The sequence below is a fragment of the Globicephala melas genome, chromosome 5 (genome assembly GCF_963455315.2).
Source record: "Globicephala melas chromosome 5, mGloMel1.2, whole genome shotgun sequence".
NCBI lineage: Eukaryota > Metazoa > Chordata > Mammalia > Artiodactyla > Delphinidae > Globicephala > Globicephala melas.
The window spans coordinates 33,964,939-33,986,049 of NC_083318.1; the positions used below are offsets into that span (position 1 = coordinate 33,964,939).

General features: G+C 35.4%; 1 protein-coding gene across 8 annotated transcripts in view; it reads left to right on the forward strand.

Annotated features, from left to right (window-relative positions):
• Nucleotides 1-21,111, forward strand: part of PPA2 (inorganic pyrophosphatase 2) — an 84,115-nt gene that overhangs the window by 53,345 nt on the left and 9,659 nt on the right. For all 8 annotated transcript variants that reach the window (XM_060299124.2, XM_030864145.3, XM_030864146.3 and 5 more), the window contains 3 exons: nt 7,583-7,710; nt 9,327-9,412; nt 17,155-17,224. In XM_060299124.2, coding sequence (XP_060155107.1) covers nt 7,583-7,710; nt 9,327-9,412; nt 17,155-17,224 — 284 coding nt within the window. The remainder of the gene's footprint in view (nt 1-7,582; nt 7,711-9,326; nt 9,413-17,154; nt 17,225-21,111) is intronic.

Below are 21,111 nucleotides of genomic sequence, written 5' to 3' on the forward strand. Positions count from 1 at the left end.
ATTTACCGTTATATTTTCACATTGTTTTCAGGCCATATTTTCTACCTTCATTCTGAGACTTATAACATATTTTAGACCACTTTAAAAATTATTATTATATAAATTTCAGGTGTACATCATTATAATTTGACATCTGTATTCACTACAAAGTGATCACCATGACAAGTCCAGTTGCCATCCACCACCAAACCATTGACCCCCTTCACCCACTTCAGTCACCCCTCAACCCCTTCCCCTCTGGTAACCGTTAACCTAATCTCTGTATCTATGAGTTTGTTTTTGTTTTATTTGTTTTGTTTTGTTTTGTTTAGATTCCACATGTCAGTGAAATTATACAGTATTTGTCTTTCTCCCTCTGACTTATTTACTTAGCATAATACCTTTGAGGTCCATCCATGTTGTTGCAAATGGCAGGATTTCATTCATTTTTATTTACAAGTAGTATTATGTTTATGTTTATATATGACATCTTCTTTATCCATTCATCTGTTGATGGACACTTGAGTTGTTTCCATATCTTGGCTATTGTAAATAATGCTGCAGTGAACGTAGGGGTGTATATGTCTCTTCAAATTAGTGTTTTCATATTTTTGGGGTAAATACCCATAAGTGGATTAGCTAGATCATATGGCTTTTCTATTCTTAATTTTTTCAGAAATCTCCATACTGTTTTCCATAGTGCCTACACCAAATTACAGTCCTACCAACAGTGCACAAGGGCTCCCTTTTCTCTACATTCTCTCCAACATTTGTTATTTCTTGTCTTTTTGAGAATAGCCATTCTAACAGGTGTGAGGTGATATCTCATTGTGGCTTTGATTTGCATTTCCCTGATAATTAGTGATGTTGAACATGTTTTCATGTGCCTGTTGACCATCTGTATGTCTTCTTTGGGAAAATGTCTATTCAGATCCTCTGTCCAGTTTTGAATTGGGTTTGTTGTTGTTGTTGAGTTTTATGAGTTATTGATATATTTTGGATATTAGCCCATTATCAGATATATGACTAGCAAATATCTTCTCCCATTCTTTAGGTTGCCTTTTCATTTTGATGATGGTTTCCTTTGCTGCACAAAAAAGCTTTTTAGTTTGATGTAGTCCCATTTATTTATTTTTGCTTTTGTTTCCCTTGCCTTTGGAGTTAAATCCACAAAAACATCATTAAGGCTGATGTCAGTGAGGTTACAGCCTATGTTTTCCTCTAGGAAGTTTAAGATTTCAGATGTTATATTCAAGTATTTAATCCATTTCGAGTTAATTTTTGTGTATGCTGTATTTAGACCACTCTTAATTGTCTCACAGGTCACTGAAACTCTCATGTCTTTTCAGTCTTTCTTCCTTACTGTTCTTTAGACTCCATGATTTCTATTGATCTGACTTCTACTTACCTGATTTCTGCCATATCCAAGTTCTGCTATTAAATTCATGATTTTTCATTTCAGATACTCCCTCATTTGTTTTTTGTTGTTGTTGTTTTTGATAGTTCCATAGTTTTTATTCCTCAACTGAGATTTCCACATGTTCATGCATTGTGACCATATTTTCCTGAACGTCCTTGAACATATTCATAATAACTACTTTAAAATCCTTGTTTGTAGGGGTCCTCTCAGGATTGATTTCTTTTGATTTTCTTTTGTACCAAGAAGTTATTTATTAATAAGTAAGAGTGCGTTTTTCCTTTATTGTTTGTTTTTAATATCCAATATTTAATTATATCAAAAGTTGGGGGGACTTGGCATGGTTCTTTCTGGGTAGGCAAGAGAGTAATTTAAAATATTTAATATTAATTAATTAGAATATTAATATATATTATTAATATATAATATAATAATATCAATAAATATCTTAAAGGTATTTATTATAGAATGTGTTAAGATTTTCTCATGATTAAAATTTCTTATTTTTTTTTGTTTTTGGTAAATAATTACTTTTAAAGTTCATTGTGTCTTTGATAAGTCTCCAGAGTAAAAATATGTCATAGGTTAGATTTGTCTCTCTCTCTCTCTCTCTTTCTCTCTCATATTGTTCATGGGCTGTATGTATAAAATGAGCCTTATCAACTGAATTTTTTACCTCATTTACATCATTACTGTTTGCTTATTTGGCAAAAATAGAGTATTAAAGTGTGTTTAAGTCTGAAATCTGGGTAAAATGGAAGTCTTGACAAATACCTGTGATTAGAAGCTACTCCTGGCATAAGAGAATGTATTTTTTTATAATAAATATTAGAAAGAAAGTCAATTATCAAACCTTTTTTTTTTCTTAATAGATTACAGTTTGTGATATTCAGTTACGTTTTAGAAACAAGTGAATTGGTTTATACTGAAAAGAAACTTGATTACATGTTGAAAGGTATACAGTATCTCTAAAGAAAGAAAAAGATAAGTCATAAAGATTGCTTTTAAAAAGTGAAAAGTGTTATGATCCTCTCACATCTACAGAGATAAAGTGGTAGGTTTTGACTAAGATATTTTAGCTTAATTTCTCTGCTTTTATAAATTTCTAAATCAAAATTAGTTAAGACAAACTAAATTAAAATGGAGAGCTCTGGATTTTGAAAAGCCAAATTGAACTTTAAATTTTGTTATATTGCATCATTATTTTCTGTTTTGCTTTTTACCTAGCATTTAATAAAGAAATTTACAAAATTTCCAGTGGTTTTATATAGAACTATGGTTATTTATAAATCATGTATTTTTAGTTTTAATATAAAAATTCCCTTAAGGATACTGTATATAATCTTTGTTAATTAAACTTTCAAATTTGGAAGCAGCTCTTTTATAAAGTAAATCATGGCTGTACACTATTTGTCAGAAGTTATGACACCTTTTATGAAACTAAAAAAATAGGGTAATATAAGGTGACTGCATTTAGTTGTATTATAATTTAAACTGCTACTTAATGTTACAGACTAGTCCTTTTTAGCTCTTTGATACTTTAAATTTTACGTAAGTCTGATCTTTACTGGGTTTTGTTGTTTTTAATTTTTTCTTTAACTGGTAATTCGTCTCAGTTCTGCTTTCTAATAATATCCAAAACTGACCATTTGTCACCACGTCCATACAACTACAATAATCAAAGCCCTCATCACATTTCGCCTCATATTGGATTTCCTGCTTCCACTTCTTCCTCTCCACGGTCTTTTCCCTACACGGCAGCTAGAATTCTTCATGCAACACATACTCTGCCCAGAATCCTGTAGTGGCTTCTCATCGCAAAGCCAAGTCCCTAGTCTGGCCCTTAGACTCCTATGTGACTGCTTCTATAATCTCATCTCCTAATACTCTTACTTCATCCTGCTCTAAACGCAGGGTTTTCTTGTCTTCCTCAAACGTTTGATGCACACTCGTACCTCAGAGTATTGATTGGCACAGTCTTCCTCCCAGAACTCCTCTTCTGCCTATGTGAATGAGCTGCTCCCACACTTCATCTGAGAATTTACTAAAATACTTTTTGTCAGAGGCTGTCCCTGATCTCTCATATCTAAAATCCTCTTCCCCACCTCATTTGCAGATCAAGCAACATGTTTAATTGTAAATTTTTACATCTTTATCTCATCTTTAACTGACCCAGGCCTACTTTGACAGCAGATTTTTTTTTTTTTTTTTTTTTTTTGCGGTACGCGGGCCTCTCACTGTTGTGGCCTCTCCCGTTGCGGAGCACAGGCTCCAGACGCGCAGCCTCAGTGGCCATGGCTCACGGGCCCAGCCGCTCCGTGGCATGTGGGATCTTCCCTGACTGGGGCACAAACCCGTGTCCCCTGCATCGGCAGGAGGACTCTTAACCACTGCGCAACCAGGGAAGCCCCGACAGCAGATATTTTTAGCAGTCTCTTTTATTGAATTCTTTTAAAAACATTCAAGTTACTTTCATAGAAACAAAATCTCATTTTTTTGTACTGATAAAGTCACTGCCTTATATAATTTTTATTAAATCTCATAATTATAACAACAGATGCAGTTGGCATGAATGTTTTGGGAATAAACATACCTGCTTGCTAAGGCTAAAACTTAACTGGTGGGAGCCAAGTGTGGGCTTCATTCTAGAGCTGTCTATAAGACTCAGCAGACAGACCACTGTGGACATCAGGCAGAATATTTACAGAAGTGGAGAGTGTTTGTTAATCGTCTGGCTAATTGATCAAGTAGATCTCGATTAAGAGAGTTTAATTGTAGTTAAAAACTGAAACTGAAATAAGCTTAGCTTGATTATATAAAAGAGCTCTTCTAGATTATTCTGACTTTTATTGTTGGATTAGTTCATCTTGAAAATAAATTATATAATTATCTCTAGTAGAAACTTTCGTATAAAATTAATTCCAAGAGTGGAAATAAATGACTACTAGAGAATCGCTGCTTTTCTTAAAATAACATATATTATAAAAAATATATCTAATGAAAAAATTCTGGAGTTAGGTAATAATGATGGTTGTGCAACATTGTGGAGGTACTTAATGCCCTTGAATCAAACACTTAAAAATGGTAAATTTTATGTTATGTATATTTTCCCGCAATAAAACCAAAATAAAAATACATCTACACATAAAAACTAATATAAATAAACCTGTGGCAAATTATTAATGTGCAATATAGAAGAAAAGTCAGAATTCATGGAATTAGAGGACTTGTATTTATATAATACTAGTTCTACCATGAATGAGTTGGCAACATTTTGACAAATCTTTTACATTTTCTTTTTTTAAAAATTAATTAATTAATTTTTGGCTGCATTGGGTCTTCGTTGCTGCACATGGGCTTTCTCAAGTTGCGGCGAGCAGGGACTACTCTTCGTTGTGGTGTGCGGGCTTCTCATTGCAGTGGCTTCTCTTGTTGCGAAGCATGAGCTCTAGGTGTGCGGGCTTCAATTGTGGCACGCAGGCTCAGTAGTTGTGGCTCACAGGCTCTAGAGCGCAGGTCAGTAGTTGTGACTCACCGGCTTAGTTGCTCCGTGGCTTGTGGGATCTTCCTGGACCAGGGCTTGAACCCATGTCACCTGCATCGGCAGGTGGATTCTTAACCACTGCGCCACCAGGGAAGTCCCTTTTACCTTTCCTTAGCTGTAGTTTTCTTAAGTTTAATGTGAATTTACTTACTCCTCACAACTCTCAGGAGTTTTATGAGGAAGAAATGAGGTTATTTATATAAAAATCTTTTATGAACTGTGTAAGTCAGTTTATAGACTTCAGGTGGAATTTTTCATATTTTTGGTAATTCATTGAACTGACTGTTGGTATTGCATATAAGGTTTTGGCTTGAGGCATTTGCTACTGAGGTTTTAAAAATATTTAAATTGCGTATTTAAAATGTTTTTTTTTGTGAAAATGCAGCTGTTTATTCCCCAGGGTTTAATTAATTGAGAATGGAAAAGTTTAGCTTATATTTGTAGAGTTACACTTCTTATTGGCATTGTTAAATGTTCAGGTTTTTTATTATTGATGTCTTTTCTTAACAGGTTCCCTTCATAACTTCTGAAGGGAAAACCTTGCCAGCTGAGGTAGATACTGGATAACTTAGTTTTTCCTTTCTTATTTGAAATCAGTGTGTTAAAAAGCAATTATCAAAAAAAAAAAAAGGTTTATGCAGTGGAACAGGAAATGGTAGACTGGGCAAATATAATGATGTCATAAATCAGATTTAAGTAATAGAAAATTATTTATTTTGGACATTGATTAAAGTGCATTTCTGGTTGCTCACCTTCAGTGGACTAAGAGATATTTTTTTCCTCTGAGTAAGAAAACAGTGAATTGGATGAACTCAGTTAATTTCAGAGATTTATTTTTGTAAAAATGAGATAAGATGTCAGAAGATGGTCAATAGAAAGCTCACTTTAGAAGGAAGCTCTTTTTATAAGGTAAAGAGGAAAAATAATCAGAATTTAATTAGCTGAAATCTTTATTGAATGTTCCATTTGGGGCGTAACAAAGAACTCTGTACTGAGGATACAGTGTATAATATTAAAAAGATGTGATCTTAATCTTTAGAATTCACTGTTTTAAACATCTTCCATCACTTACTTAACCTGTGTTCAGTTTCAAGTGATTCTTTTTTCTTAGTTAGTTGTAACATTTCTGCAGTTTGCTCCAGAATTACTTTAGATAGATGTGTGGCCCATTGACATATTTTAAAATTTTAGATTTGCGTGCCTTTAGGCCGCATACTCAGTCTTTTATTTGCCATAGTCTCTGCCATTTCTATGGTCTCTGCCTTACCACACTTATTTCACTTATGTGAAACACCTGGCCTTTGGAGACATCTGTCACTCTTGCTAAACCTTTACCTAACAGGCACAAGGCAAGGATAAAAAGGAAAAGGATAATTCCTGTCTGTTCAACCCATGCCTGCAAAGTTCTTACCTTTTCCTGTCATGCCTAGTGAGTGGGGATTCCCACAAGGCTTGCATGAGCATGTCTGAAACCAAGTGATCTTTAAATTATCCCTATGCTTGGTGTCATCTCCTGGTTTTAGTTATAGCTTTCTAATGCTCCAAGTGGTGCTAAGTCTGTTTGTCATTTGCCGTAATATACTGTGAATAAAGGACTATGCTAAATTTCCCTTAAGCCACAGTCTAGTGGAGAGTAAAGACTTCTAGTTTTATCTAGTTATTTCTCATACTTTTTGAAATGATATTTTTGGAAATGATACATTCGTTGGGGACCTCTTTGGGGGGAGGGGCCTATTACTAATACAGTAGTATTTCCAATTATATTTAAATGAATGTCTTCAAAATGTAATGGTTAAGGTGTTTACGTGGTAATAGAACTTAAAAGTAAATCCTATAAATCATTACTAATTTGAAATGAAAAACTCTGAACCATCCAGTTAACACTGTTTAAAATTGCCCTGACCACATTCTCTGTCTTCCTTACTCTGATTTATTTTTCTTCATCAGACTTTTCACCGCTTAAATTGTGTATTTGTGTCTTTGTTTGTTGTCTGTCTCTTCCTACTATGTAAGCATGTGAGCAGGGACTTGTTTCTGATTCCTGTTCTATTTCACTGCTTACAACAGTGTCGGATACATAATGAGAAACTTACTAAATATTTGGTCTAGGAGTGCATGAAACCCTTCTCATCCACCTGTAGTGTGTTCTCTTCTGGGTGCTGCCCTCTCCATTCTACTGTCAGCATCCTTTGGCTTAGTACATATAAAACACGGATCCTGATGCTGTAACTCTCCCTACTCGAAGCCCCCCATTGTCCTCAGAATGACATCAGTCCTTAAGTATATCTCACTTAATCTTCTCACTTCAATACAATTTGTTGTCTATCTGCCTGTTGTTTTGTATGTTTGTTTTTTTGATTAAACCTTTGAGCTCCTTGAGGAAAAGAACTTTGTTGTCTTCATCGACTCATCCCCTACTCCTTACATGGTATCTGAAGGTGCTCAAGAAATGTTTGTAGAATGAAGGAGTAACATTTTACATGGGGAAGAAAAGGCAAGTCCGGAGGTGATACGGTACATGCTGACGAGTATGCAGCTAGTGAGCAGCAGGGTTGGACTGACTCCCTCAGGCCAGTGCTCTACCACTAATAGGAGTAGGTTTTGATTTTTAACAAAAAGTATTTTTGTTTCTTCACTTACAGATATTGAAGATGTTAAGAAGTACAAACCTGGTTACTTAGAAGCTACGCTTAATTGGTTTAGATTTTATAAGATACCAGAGGGAAAACCAGAAAACCAGTTTGCTTTTAATGGAGAATTCAAGAACAAGGTGAAGTTCATAATCTTTATTTTAAAATATGCCTGTGATACCTGTACAATATTTCTTTCACTTTGGGGGATTTCATATGTGAACATTTGTATATAGTATGATAACAAAAGTGCTTTTTACTGACTTTCATATTTAAGGACATTATTTTATCATTTTTGTTTTTAAAAAAGTTTTAGGAGATCTCTCTAAGTAAATCAGTAAGGCTGATAAATACCTATATGCATCTGTTTATCTGTCAATAAATCCTTCGTCTCAGAAAATGAAGGATTTCCATGATCAGTCTAAGTCTGCACATTGTATATGAAGAAAAGCCTTCCATTTACTTACTCCAGAGAAGGGAAAGTTACTTACCATTAATGCAGATCCAAAGGGGCTTCCCTCCTAAGTGTTCATCCTACCATGGCTGAATTAAGCTGCTTAACAATTAAGACAGCACTTGAATTCTCTTACTGTCAGAGGATTTTTCTATTAGAAAACCACAAAGTTACCAGAAAGTGGCTCTAATATGACACATATGGAGGAAATAGACCAAAGAGTTAAAGTCAAAAACATGGACTATGTCTTTTAAACTTACTGCCACTATATAAACTTCACATAATAAACCAACCTTTAAGTGGTACTAATAAATAAAGTATGTTTTGCAGGTAAAGTAAGCCATGGTCGTGAAAACTTTAAAATTATAATAAGTATTTTGTTATACAAGAGTTTATTTCTGAACCCAGTATTTTTTAAAAGTACATTAAAAGAACACTTAAGATCTTGAGGGCTTTGTCTAGGATTTTTAAATATAAAACTATTATTTTAGACTGTAATCTCTCACAAGGAAAATTAGGAACATTTGGGGGGAAAAATATAAAGAATTTTCTGCTTTGGAAAAATAAAGCAAGTTTTCCTTAGATGGTATTACTAGATCTATATCTATTGTTGATTTTGCATTTTTAGACGCTATATGAATTCATACTAAGAAAAAAAATTAGAAGATGTTGAGGTTTACTACCTTCAGACAGTGGATAATCTAAAACGACTATGCAGTTGGACTACTTACGCCTTTGATGAGGTGAAATTAATAGGTATATGCTTATTTACAAGCAAGATACTGATAGTAGGCTAACCGCTTTACATTCAACATCTTATTTATTCTTTCAACAACTCTATGATTTAAATCAGGGGTTGGCAAACTTTTTTGTGTAAAGGACCAGAAAGTAAATATTACAGACTTTGTAGGCCATATGGTCTCTGTCACAACTACTCAACTCTTACATTGTAGCACTAACGCAGTCAGAGGCCATGCACAGATGAATGGGCATGACTGTGCTCAGTAAAAACTTTATTTACAAAAACACATGGTGAGCTGGATTTGGCCCACAGGCCCAAGTTTGCCAACCCTTGATTTAGATGATCTTCATTACATTTCATATTATAGATGAAGAAATTAATACAATGAGATGAAGTAATCTGCATAAAGTCACACAGCTGGTAAATAAGGATGTGAGAATTTATACTCAGGTTTGCCTGACTACAGAGCTCATGTTCTTAATAATTAACTGTCATACTATGACTAGTTCCATGTTAGTATAATGATGTGATTTCTGTGTCTGTTTTTGGTTTTTAACTAGGCTTTTGCTCTTGAAGTTATTAAATCTACTCATGAATGTTGGAAAGCATTGCTTATGGAGAAGTGTGCTGGAGGGGCTATAAATTGGTAAGGACTTGTCTTTTCTATGTAGAGTTATTTTATTTTATTACTAACTGGTACTAAAGAGCCATATGATACTGCTCAGATCTGATTTTTTTTTTAAGAGAATTGAAATGTTTTTTCATTTAAAAAATGTTTGCAGAGCACCTATTTGGAAGACATTACCAAGTGCTGGGCACTATGAAATTAGGAATTGACATGACCCCTTTTCCCAAGGAATTTATAATTTAGTGCGGTATACTGTCAAGTAAAGAGGCATTTCATTATAATGCACTGTGAATATATGCAAAGGTGGATTTTCAGCGACTTTTCAACATGCAGACATATGATTAATTTATGTAATAAATACCACATCATTTCTTGGTAAGAACCTTTAAAAGCCTTCTTATCCAACATGATCTGGGTCACCAGCTAATTGTTTAAGGGGAATCAAACAATAGTAATATATAACTCAAGCGTTTTAATTTTTACTTTAAAACATTTAAATGTACATTCATTTATCAATCTGTGGATATAGGGCTAAGACATTTTCTGTATAGATTACATATAGATTATATATAGCCTAACAATATATAACAGAAAGTAAAGATCAAATCCTGTAATCTTTAAACTCCTTACACTTAAAAACCCTTATAAATTTTTAGGGTTCTTTTTTTCTAACCTTTTACAGTTGTCTTACCACACCTAATTTGATACCAAGTTTTTATAGTGATTCACCTTTATGGAGGCTTTTTAGAGCCTCGATAGTGTGTACAGCCTCAGTGGTTTTAGAGCCTACTTGGTGTTCATAGAAACAGTTCTCTTTCCATACTCCCTTCATTGATGGGCATAATTACAGCTTTAATTATGAAATTGTAATACCAAAGACCACTGACATAAAAAAAGTTTGGAAACAAAAACAACTGACTCTTGGTAAGCCTAACTAGGAAGCAAAAGTACACAGTCTTTCTGGAGAGCAGAGTCCTACCCATCTTCATTGTCCTCTTTGAATCAGGAGAAAGTGGGAAGCCATTTACTCTTCAGCAAATACTGATTGAGGGTCTACTGCCAAGTACTGTGCTGATGGGACGGTTGCTGCCGTGAATACAATAAATAGAGTCCCTGTCCTTCTGGGGCATAAAGTCTGGGCATCAAGAGAGACATTAAAGAAATCATTAGAATAAAGTAATATGGAGTAAAGAATTAGGCAGTCTCAAGGAATATTTTATCCAAGTCATCAGAGGCTCATCTTGGAAATGCTTGGGCATTATAGCTTCCGATTCTGTTTCTCCTGAGTCTAGAGTAACACTGTGGACTCCATCTTCTCCTCCCGTTTTTCTTACCTCTTATGTATTGATAGAATACTCTGTTTTTTCAGCATAGTCTTAAAATTTAGGTAATTGTTTCTAACATAAATAGTACAACTTACTAACAAGAAAACTGGGTGTAATGAAATGTCATCTAGCCCTCACTATCCTAGTAACTAATAGACTGAATTCTTCTTTATGGTCAGATATTCTAAGTCAGATATTAATGTGGTGGGCTCCTCTAAAAAGAGGGGCCTCTGATTGTCCAAAGAGGTATTTGCTTGCTGTTTGCTTTCCTCTCCTTCCTAATGGTACTTTCAGAAAAGCTTTTGCCGTCTTTAACGGGACTTGTATGGTTCCCAGGTTTCCTGAGCTGCACAGCTAGAGAGCATCTCTGGTTAGATTTTCTATAGCTTGATAGCATTCCTTCTATGTTGATTCTAATTATCTTTACTGTGAAGGTAGCTTTATTTCTATGCTCTGTGGAGTCATTTTGCTGTAGCCTCCTAGGTAATGATAAGGATTACATTAGCAATAAGAATTGACATTTATTGAACTCTAGTAGTTTTCAGGTTCTAAGAGTTTTATATGTATTATCTAATTAATATTCACCAGAACCCTATAAGATGTGTATCATTACTATATCCATTTTACATATGAGGAAATTGAGGCCACGTAGAGATTGTGACCTATCGAAGGTCTCACTGTGTGATGGATTTAAGCCAGACTTCAAACCTACTCTCTCAACAGCTTTACTCTTCCTCTGTGTTTTCAAAGAATACAACAAAATTAATTTTTTTAGCTTGAAAATTTTTAGGATATAAGTTTCTGGTTATGAATTTTACACATCTAGATAATTTCAAGTCAAAATATTCCAAATTTTAACTCATTTTTGTCCATATTTTCTTTATTTTTTGTCACTACTTGATTTATAAAATATATTTATATTAATAAAATTTTTCTTTCCTTTGTCTTTACCTAATGAATTGCTTCTCTCTCTCAGTTCCTTACAGTGTACTCTGTTATTGATTACCAAACCATCCCCCCCTTCCTTTTTAACCTGTTCTCCCCACGCAAATCAGTTTAGGTCTGACCTGAAGACATTATCACAGCAGTTCTCTCAAACAACGTATAGTACAGCACAATTACCCAGGGAAACCATTAGAAAATTCAAATGTGTTGTCCTTTTCTTTAAACCTGGCGAATTAGGATCTCTGAGGAGTAGGGTCTAAGCATCTGTATGTTTTAAAAGCTCCCTGGCTTCTGATGAGCTTCTCTGCTTAGAACCATTAAATCCAAACTTCTCTTAGAAGAACAAACAGGGCCTTCCAGGATTTGACACTTGCTACCCGTCCAGCCTCATTTTCCGTCACTTCTCGCCTCTTTTTTCATGTTCCAACAACTTAGAACCACTTGTCACTCCTCACAAACACCATGTTCTTATTGACCTCTGGGCCATACTCATTTTGTTTTCCTTTGCCATGATTTTCTTCTCACTTCTTGAAATGGATGACTTACTTATCTTTTAGGACTTGGTTTTGACTTTGCTTTCTCTAGGAAACTTTCCCTCATCCTAGCCTTGTGCTTGCTAAGGTGCCATTACACTCTATTCCTTGCCCCCCTGTGTAGTCCTATCACTGCATTTATTAATTAACTGCTTGTTTTATGAGTTTGTCTTCTCCTCTAGAGTATAAGTTCCTCAAAAGTAGATGAATAGGGCTTCCCTGGTGGTGCAGTGGTTGAGAGTCCGCCTGCCGATGCAGGGGACACGGGTTCGTGCCCTGGTCCGGGAAGATCCCGTGAGCCATGGCCGCTGAGCCTGCGCGTCCGGAGCCTGTGCTTGCAACGGGAGAGGCCACAACAGTCAGAGGCCAGTGTACCGCAAAAAAAAAAAAAAAAAGTAGATGAATAAAGATGTTGTGTTCATCTTTATATTCCTTATCCCTGACATGTAGTAGTCACTCAATAAATACTTGTTGGAGTAATTGCTGAATAATATTTTCAAGCCAACAAATAGATGTTTCTTTTTAAATAAATTTATTTATTTATTTATTTATTTATTGACTGCCTTGGGTCTTTGTTGCCGCGCGCGGGCTTTCTCTAGTTGTGACGAGTGGGGGCTACTCTTTGTTGCAGTGTGCGGGCTTCTCATTACAGTGGCTTCTCTTGTTGCGGAGCACGGGCTCTAGGCGCATGGGTTTCAGTAGTTGTGGCACACGGGCTCGGTAGTTGTGGTGCACAGGCTTAGTTGCTCCGCGGTACGTGGAATCTTCCTGGACCAGGGCTCGAACCCATGTCCCCTTCATTGGCAGGCGGATTCTTAACTCCTACTGTGCCACCTGGCAAGTCCCTAGATGTTGTTTTTTAAATCCAGTAGTGACTCTACTGTTTCCAGGAACCCTGCATTTATTAAATTATTTAATTGATAATCCTCTTTATCACAATAAGTTTTGTCATTGTTATTTTTATTCCTTTTCCCCACTGCTTAATGTTTACTCTGGAAGCTACGTATTTTTTTTAGCAGGGATAATTTTGTTATTTCTGTTTTTACCAAAAACAACTTTAAATTCCTTGTAGGAGAAATACAACTTCAACTCCTCTTCAACTCCTCTCACCCTTTCTTCATCATGGTTTATTTCAAATATATATATATATTTCCATATATATATTCTTCCAAACTGTTTATGTCTTGAAGTTGTTTCCTTTACCTTTCTAGAGGAAGGTGTATCTGATCCATATATGGATAGCTCCAGTTCTTTTAGCTTTGTATAGATTTACTTCAAAGTCAGTTTTCTTTGACAAACTCTGGAGGTTATGGACCCAAATCATCATTCTTACCTCTTTAAATTTTCTCTCTCCTTTTCTCTTGAGTACTTTGCTTTAGAATGAAAAGCCTTGAGCAATCTGAATCCTGAGCACTGTCTTTGAGGATTCTCATGAGTGTGGGCCTTTGTCTGATTTGAAATTGTCTTGAAGAAAATAATCTTCTCTTTACTAAAATTTCATATTGCTGGCCCTGTAACTTTCATCTTTTAGGTATATGTTTATTATTTGCAGGTAATTTTCTATTTCTGTTTCTTTTTTTTTTTTTTTTTTGCGGTACGCGAGCCTCTCACTGTTGTGGCCTCTCCCGTTGTGGAGCACAGGCTCCGGACGCGCAGGCTCAGCGGCCATGGCTCACGGGCCCAGCTGCTCCGCGGCATGTGGGATCTTCCCGGACCGGGGCACGAACCCGTGTCCCCTGCATTGGCAGGCGGACTCTCAGCCACTGTGCCACCAGGGAAGCCCCTGTTTCTTTTTATTTAATCACTTATTTTGCTCTTTATATAGCTATTAATATATCTTTATTATTTGTAAATGAAATTTGGTTTGTTGTGCATAGAAATTTTGGTATTGTTGATCTTTTGTTCTAATGTCGTATCTGCTTATTTTGATCATCAAGATTGTGTGTAGGGTACACAATGTTTATAAATTTAGAACAAAATATTTAATATCTTATTATAAAAAGGAAAGCAGCACATTCTTCCCAGTCAGTATTTTTAATCTCATTTATAGTAGGCACCATCATCTTTAAGTGGTTATACTGCTTCTCCTTTTGTATGCTATAGTCATAGTTTGAAAGCTAGAAAGAACCCTAAATATTACAATGTTCATGGGGGCTCCATGGTTCAACATTGTATCCCCAGCATCTAGAAATGTCCCTAACACATGGCATAAGAATAATTTTTTTGAATCAATAAATAATATGAGTCAGTGTTAACTATTTTTGTATAAGGGACAATTCAGATAAAATTAAAATGTTTCTTGATAACATGCCTTTTATTACACCTTCAAACATTCAAAGTAAAAATCACTTCCTTAAATCCTGAGGAAAGTATATTGCAACCCAGATTGCATTCTTTAATAACTAAAAGAATATTAGTGAGGAGGATGGCACTGTTTGTAGAAATAAAATGCTATAAAAAAGGGGGGGGCTACTGGAGAAATAGTAATAAGGGGTTTTGTAATCTCTCCTCTTTTATATTTTATATATCATTCAAGAATCTCCTAAGTCCATTTGTATATACCTTTCATTTAATTCTTGAAACAGCCATACTAATAATTTGTCCAAGGTGAAAAATGGTAGAGCTTGTTGGCTTCCTAGATTCTAGCTGGTTACTTGTCAAGATATTTTATTGGGGATATTTTAAAAGTTACTCAGTTTTTTTAAATTCACAGAATATTTTAAAAGTTATTAGTTTTTGAAATTTACAGTGCTGGCTTTAATATTTTCTTTCTTTTCTAATATTTCTGCTGATGGTTTTGCTTTGTTGTGGAAATAGAGGATTACTTTAGAGATAGTTTATTAGATTTAACAGGTAAAAATAGAGAACACCCCCTTAAATCTAAATTTCAGATTTTAATGTAAATGTCTCGTGGCACGTACTTATACTAAAAAAAATAGTTTGCTTGGGACATACTTATACTAAAAAATAATTTGCTGTTTATCTGAAGTTCAAATTTAACTGGGTGTTCTATGTTTTATCTGACAACCCTATTTACAGGACTCCCTGTTCTCTCATCACCATTTTCCTAGAATTCCCAAGGAATGTTTCACTTTGGTGTAGTTTTAATGTTAAAAACATTGTGTGTAGCAGGGGCCCCCAACCCCCAGGCCACGGACCAGTACCTGTCCGTGGCCAGTTAGGAACTGGGCCGCACAGCAGGAGGTGAGCGGTGGGCGAGTGAGCGAAGCTTCATCTGTATTTACAGCCACTCCCCATCGCTCGCATTACTGTCTGAGCTCCGCCTCCTGTCAGCATTATGGTGAGTTGTATAATTATTTCATTATATATTACAAAGTAATAATAATAGAAATAAAGTGCACAATAAATGTAATGTGCTTGAATCATCCCCAAACCATCCACCCCCACCCCCCATCTCCAGTCCATGGAAAGACTGTCTTCCACAAAACTGGTCCCTGGTGCCAAAAAGGTTGGGGACCGCTGGTGTATAGCATATTTAGTATTATACACCATGTTTGCTTCAGAAGAGTAGCACTTAAGACTTTTCAGTATCTGTTTTTTTGCCTTGTTCCTTTTAAATTTAGTTTTGACTTTCTTTAGAGAAACATCTAACTTATAAAGCCTTACCTTTTTCAGTTTTTAGCTTACTTAAACGTGGAGTATGAAGAAGAGAGTATAACATAGTTTAGTCTTAAAGATGATAATGCCACCTTTCATCAAACATCATCACTTATGCCAAGAATGAAAACAAATTCCACATTTTGAGTCTGGATAGAGAGCAAAATGACCACTTTCATAATGCTATGTACCCAGTGTCTGATTACGGGCAGATGTAGCTGAAAAGATAAATAAATAACTACAGATCTTTTTATCATATATATCCCAGCATATTTCACAAAGCCATTGCCAAAATAAATTTGATAATGTACATCCCTTAGAACCACTTGGAGAGCACACATGCGTGTGTGTGGGTGTGTGTGTGCATGTGTGTGTTTCATCTGTTAATTATCTCCTTTAGAGATCTGCTAATCAATTATTTCTTCAATTCTGAAAAATTAATTTGGCTTTAATGCCCTTCTCTACTACCTTTTTCTATATCCATTTTAATCTGATTTCTTTGATGAAATTTTTAAAAATCAGACTTAATACATTTGAGGGGAATGATGCATTTGCTTTCATCTAGGAGGTGAGAACTACGTGGTGGGCAGCATGTTTGTGGAGATGGCATGTTAGTCCCCACTGTGTGGGAAGACTTTGGACTTTATAGAGCCTTTACTGGTCATGGGAGGAGCTGCTGTCTATGCCTTGCTAAACTTCCTTAGTTGTACAAAAACTGAGCTTTCATGTTGCTGTGGTTTCCTCTCACCACTGTTAGCTTAGTTCCATACCTGTCTGAGAAAGAGATTGTACAGCATCTTTCAGCAGCCAATTACAGTGTTTATCACCTCACTTGGAGGAAAATTCTTCCTCGTGGTCGTTGTTCTATGGGTCAAATTTGTTTTTTCTTTTCTTCAGTAAAGGTGAAGAGTAGTGGAATAGCCTTTTATGTACCAGGAGATTATTTAAATTTGTATACTATCATTTGATTTTTTTTTTTTTTAATTCTGGAGGGTGCAATGCTATGGAGCACTTTATATTTATAACTTTGCCTGAAAGAATGTACAAGACCCCAGTTGTTCTAATTTATATTCATCCAGGTCCTTTTTCAGGGTATCTTAATCACATTTCTGCAGTGCTCTAGCATTCTGCATTAGAAGGTCTCTTGTCTCCTTTTGAGTGAGTGAGTGAGAGAGAGAGAGTGTGTGTGTATGTGTTATTATCCACTGAGATCCAAAGACTCAGCAACTGTTGGTTGGGATCATACACTCAAATGTAAAGCATTTGAGAGCTGGTTTTCTTTTTGGTAATTGCTCCTTTTTTATCCTGTTTAATAATAATGTTCTGTTTTCCTTTCCAGCACAAATGTGCAGGTATGTGATAGCCCTTTCCATTGCTCTCAAGAGGAAGCAAGATCATTAGTTGAATCGGTAAGGAACAAATGTCCAAGGCATCCTTTATTCTTATAAATGTCATGGGGAAGTCTAGCAGAAATTCTGAAAAATCTAGCAGTGAAATGTATCAAGACTTTTGGGGAGCATAAAGTTTAAAAACAACATTAAAATTATTTTTTCATGCAGGGAATTTAGATTAAAAACCTTAAAACCTTTTAGTTGTATTTCTGTTTTCTAAAGTACATTAACCACTTAACTTGATTTCATATGATACTATTTTTCACCAGTTTATTGTTGTGTGAATGCATTTGCCATCCTCTGTACTGACCTGTTCCCATGAGTTATACACAATCCAGTGTCTAAATTGTGACTGGCTGCTGGCACAGGTGCATTTCGGCTCAAAAAAAATGAAATAAATACATCTCTTTTCCTTTTTTTTTTTTTTTCCATTTAGTTTGGTTACCTCACAAGCTTTCCTTCTCTTAACTAAGAAGATACCCTCAGATTTTTACATGTCTTAGTGATAATACTGCCTGGAGGCAACTGAATTTATTAGCAAAGTAATGCTTGATTTGGAAACCACTAAATAAGGAAATTCACATTCAGATAATCAAGTAATGCTGCTGTGTAAAGTGTGTTCAGGAGTGATCTTAGGCTAGAAATCCCATTTATAAATTGAGGGGTTTGGGTTTTTTTTTCTCTTAATTATCGGATAGAAACTAGTGAATTTAGATCTTAAGGAACAACAAAAATGTTTGCTCACAATGGCTGCTTTGAATTTTTTTTCCATTAATTAATCAGTTATTTAATTATTGCCTGCTGCGTGTGGTTAGAATCTAGGTGCTGGGGATGCAGTATTAAAAGACACAAAAACCTCTTTCCTCGTATAGCTAACATTCTAGTTGGGGTGATGGATAATAAATACACAAGTGAAATATATAGTGTTTGTGAATGCGATAAATGCTATGATGAAAAATGAATGAGGGAAGAGGGGGTAAAGTGCCAGGAGTGGGATGGGAGTTGTAGTGATTGAAAAGTAGTAGGGAACAGCCCCACTGAGGGGAGAACGGACCTGAGTCAAGATTTGTAGAAGGTAAGGGACTGAGCCAAGTGACTTGTAAAGGAAGAGAATTCCATGCTGCAACCCAAAGGCCATGAGGCAAGTGGGTACCTGACATGTTGAAGAAATAACCGAGGAGCCACGGTGGCTGGTGGAGTAGAAAGAGTCTAAGGGAGAAAGGAGGAGATGAGATCAGAAATGCATGGATCTGGGGGTGAAAATGGAGGCAAATTATTATGAAAGACACTGTAAAATACCCTTAGAGACTATTTTAAGAATTTCATTTCTTATTCTGAATAAGAAGGAACCATTGAGGGAGTGATATGATCTGACTTAGATTTTAACAAGATCATTCTGGCTGCGTTGGTGAGAACGGGCTAGGGAAGCAAGGGAAGATGCAGGGGAGCCATGACAGTAATGCAGGCTACAATATCGGTGTATTTTCTTCAAGTTTTCAGTTTTATATCTGTGTCATTACATTCTGAACTTAGTTCTCATCAATATTTATTATTAATTCTTTAAGAAAAAAATTAAGGAAAACAAATTAAAAACTTTATTCACGTAGTCTCCCACTAATCTCAGATTAAGACTATTTCATTCATTTTAGTTTGGGTTTTATAAATGATAGATATAATAGATACTTGTCTTAAAATTAGCTGTAAGAATAAAGTTTCAATCTTACATCTTTTTTAAAAAGTTTTTTCCTAGCATATTAGTAGGAAAAGTCCTCTTGGAAAAAAATAATAATTGGAGAACATGGATATGATCTGGATAGTTTGATTTGGGAAACAAGATTAGAATTCAGAAACATTAACATCCAGCTTTAATTACATGGTTTGGTAGCTTTGTTGTGTTTCGTAATAATGAAGAGGGTGCTATACTGATTTTTCACTGAGGAAACTATGGTAGAAAATCAAAATGCATAGAAAGCAGTCCCTATCATCACCTCTAGTGGAACTTACTGTATATGGAATTTCAGCATTAAAAATTTGTAAATCAAAGAATTGCTCTATTAGCAGCCTCATTAGTGATTCAGAAGCTCAGATTAGGTAACAATTTCTCCTGAAAATTTTATCAACTTGTAATAATGAAATTCTTTGTAGTCAGAGCATTTTGACTTGGCATTTTATCTCTTCACAACCACATTGAGATGTTTGAATCAGCATTACTTAGGTATATATTCCCAGATCTCTCTATTTTGCTATATATTGAATGTTGCACTGACTTCAAAGTACTGTCAGCTTTCGTTTGTCCTTTGCTTGCTCAGAATAACTTAAGACATTAAAGTCATCTATCAAACTTGATCATATTCAGACCACATCAATCCTGGGCCTGTATGGAAACAAATTATAACCCCAAGGTTTATTAGTGGACGTAGAATAAGTGAACTCATTCTAACAAGTTAATCAACTTAGGTAATATTATCTTAAGACAGATGTGTAGATGTTAAATGAATCTGGGGACTTCCCTGGTGGTCCAGTGGTTAAGACTTTGCCTTCCAGTGCAGTGGTTGTGGGTTCGATCCCTGATCGGGGAGCTAAGATCCCACATGCCTTGTGGCCAAAAAACCCAAAAAAGTAAATAAAACAGAAGCAATATTGTGTCAAATTCAATAAAGACTTTAAAAATGGTCCACATCAAAAAAATCTTTAAAAAATAATAAAAAAAAAATAGATAAATAAATGAGCCGGAAGTTATGCTTAAAACAGGGCCAGATAGTAATACAGGTTTTCACTTTATAGATGTGTATTCACAGAATATTCAGAATGATCGTTAATTAGGTGAGATTTTAGGATCAAGTAATTGGTTTTGGTGAACATATACTTTTAAAGTATACAAAGAAAAGAAATGGACTAAACTCTTGAGGGATAAGGAGAACTGTTGCAGGAAGCATATACTGGTGAACATATATTTGATCAAAATACAATTAAGTGTAGTAGCATTGAGGCCTCCCCCCAAAATCATTAAGTGGTCACCCAACAATATGTGCAGATCAATTAAATTAGGAAAAATAGTGTCACCATAACCAAGAAAAAATAAAAGCCAACACCCTGATGACTATTATTTGGATGCATTTTAGAAACAAAAGAGAAAATATCTACAGAAGTAACTTATCAGACGTAGGTTAGAGATCTTCAGAAGGATAGCTGATCTGAGGAGGATAAGGAGAACTGAAATGGTCAGAAAGGTTATTGGATTTTGTTTATAAATACAGATGTTTGAATTATATACAACCATGAAAGGCATGGCTGTGTCAAAAACAAGGTTTGCTACTTAGATCTGAACACACTAGGGATCCACAGAGGCAGTTGGTTACTCTGGGCTACAGTGTGTGGCCACCAGCAACAGGAGTAACTCTCAGTGGTAGTTCAACCACAGGACGACCCAATTACATTTTTTTGGGTAGTGTGTCTTTTTTATAGCCAAAAAGCTAGGACTCTTTCCCAGTTTTTGAAGACTGTATGACCAGAAGTTGGAGCTTTATTTCAGGGAACAAGGTTCAGAGCCTTTATAGGGAACAAGGAATGTATGTTTGTGTATGTGTGTGCACACGTGAGTGTGCGTGTGTGTACACACATGTAGTTTTCCTTTAAGATCTAATATCAGTTGATACTTAATGACAATCGATTCTGGGATTTAAGATGCTAGTTTTAGGATCCTTTACTGTATATAAAGTGTTATTTGGAAAATACATTGAGAAGATGGGAGCAAAATTTACAAGCTTTATCAATATATATAATTAGAGAATACATTGTTTTTTCTAGTACATGTGGACACTTCCAAAAATTGAGGATATGTTAGGCCACAAAGAGTTGGAAAACAAATACCAAAGAGTTGAGGTAATGCAGACCACTTTCTTTGT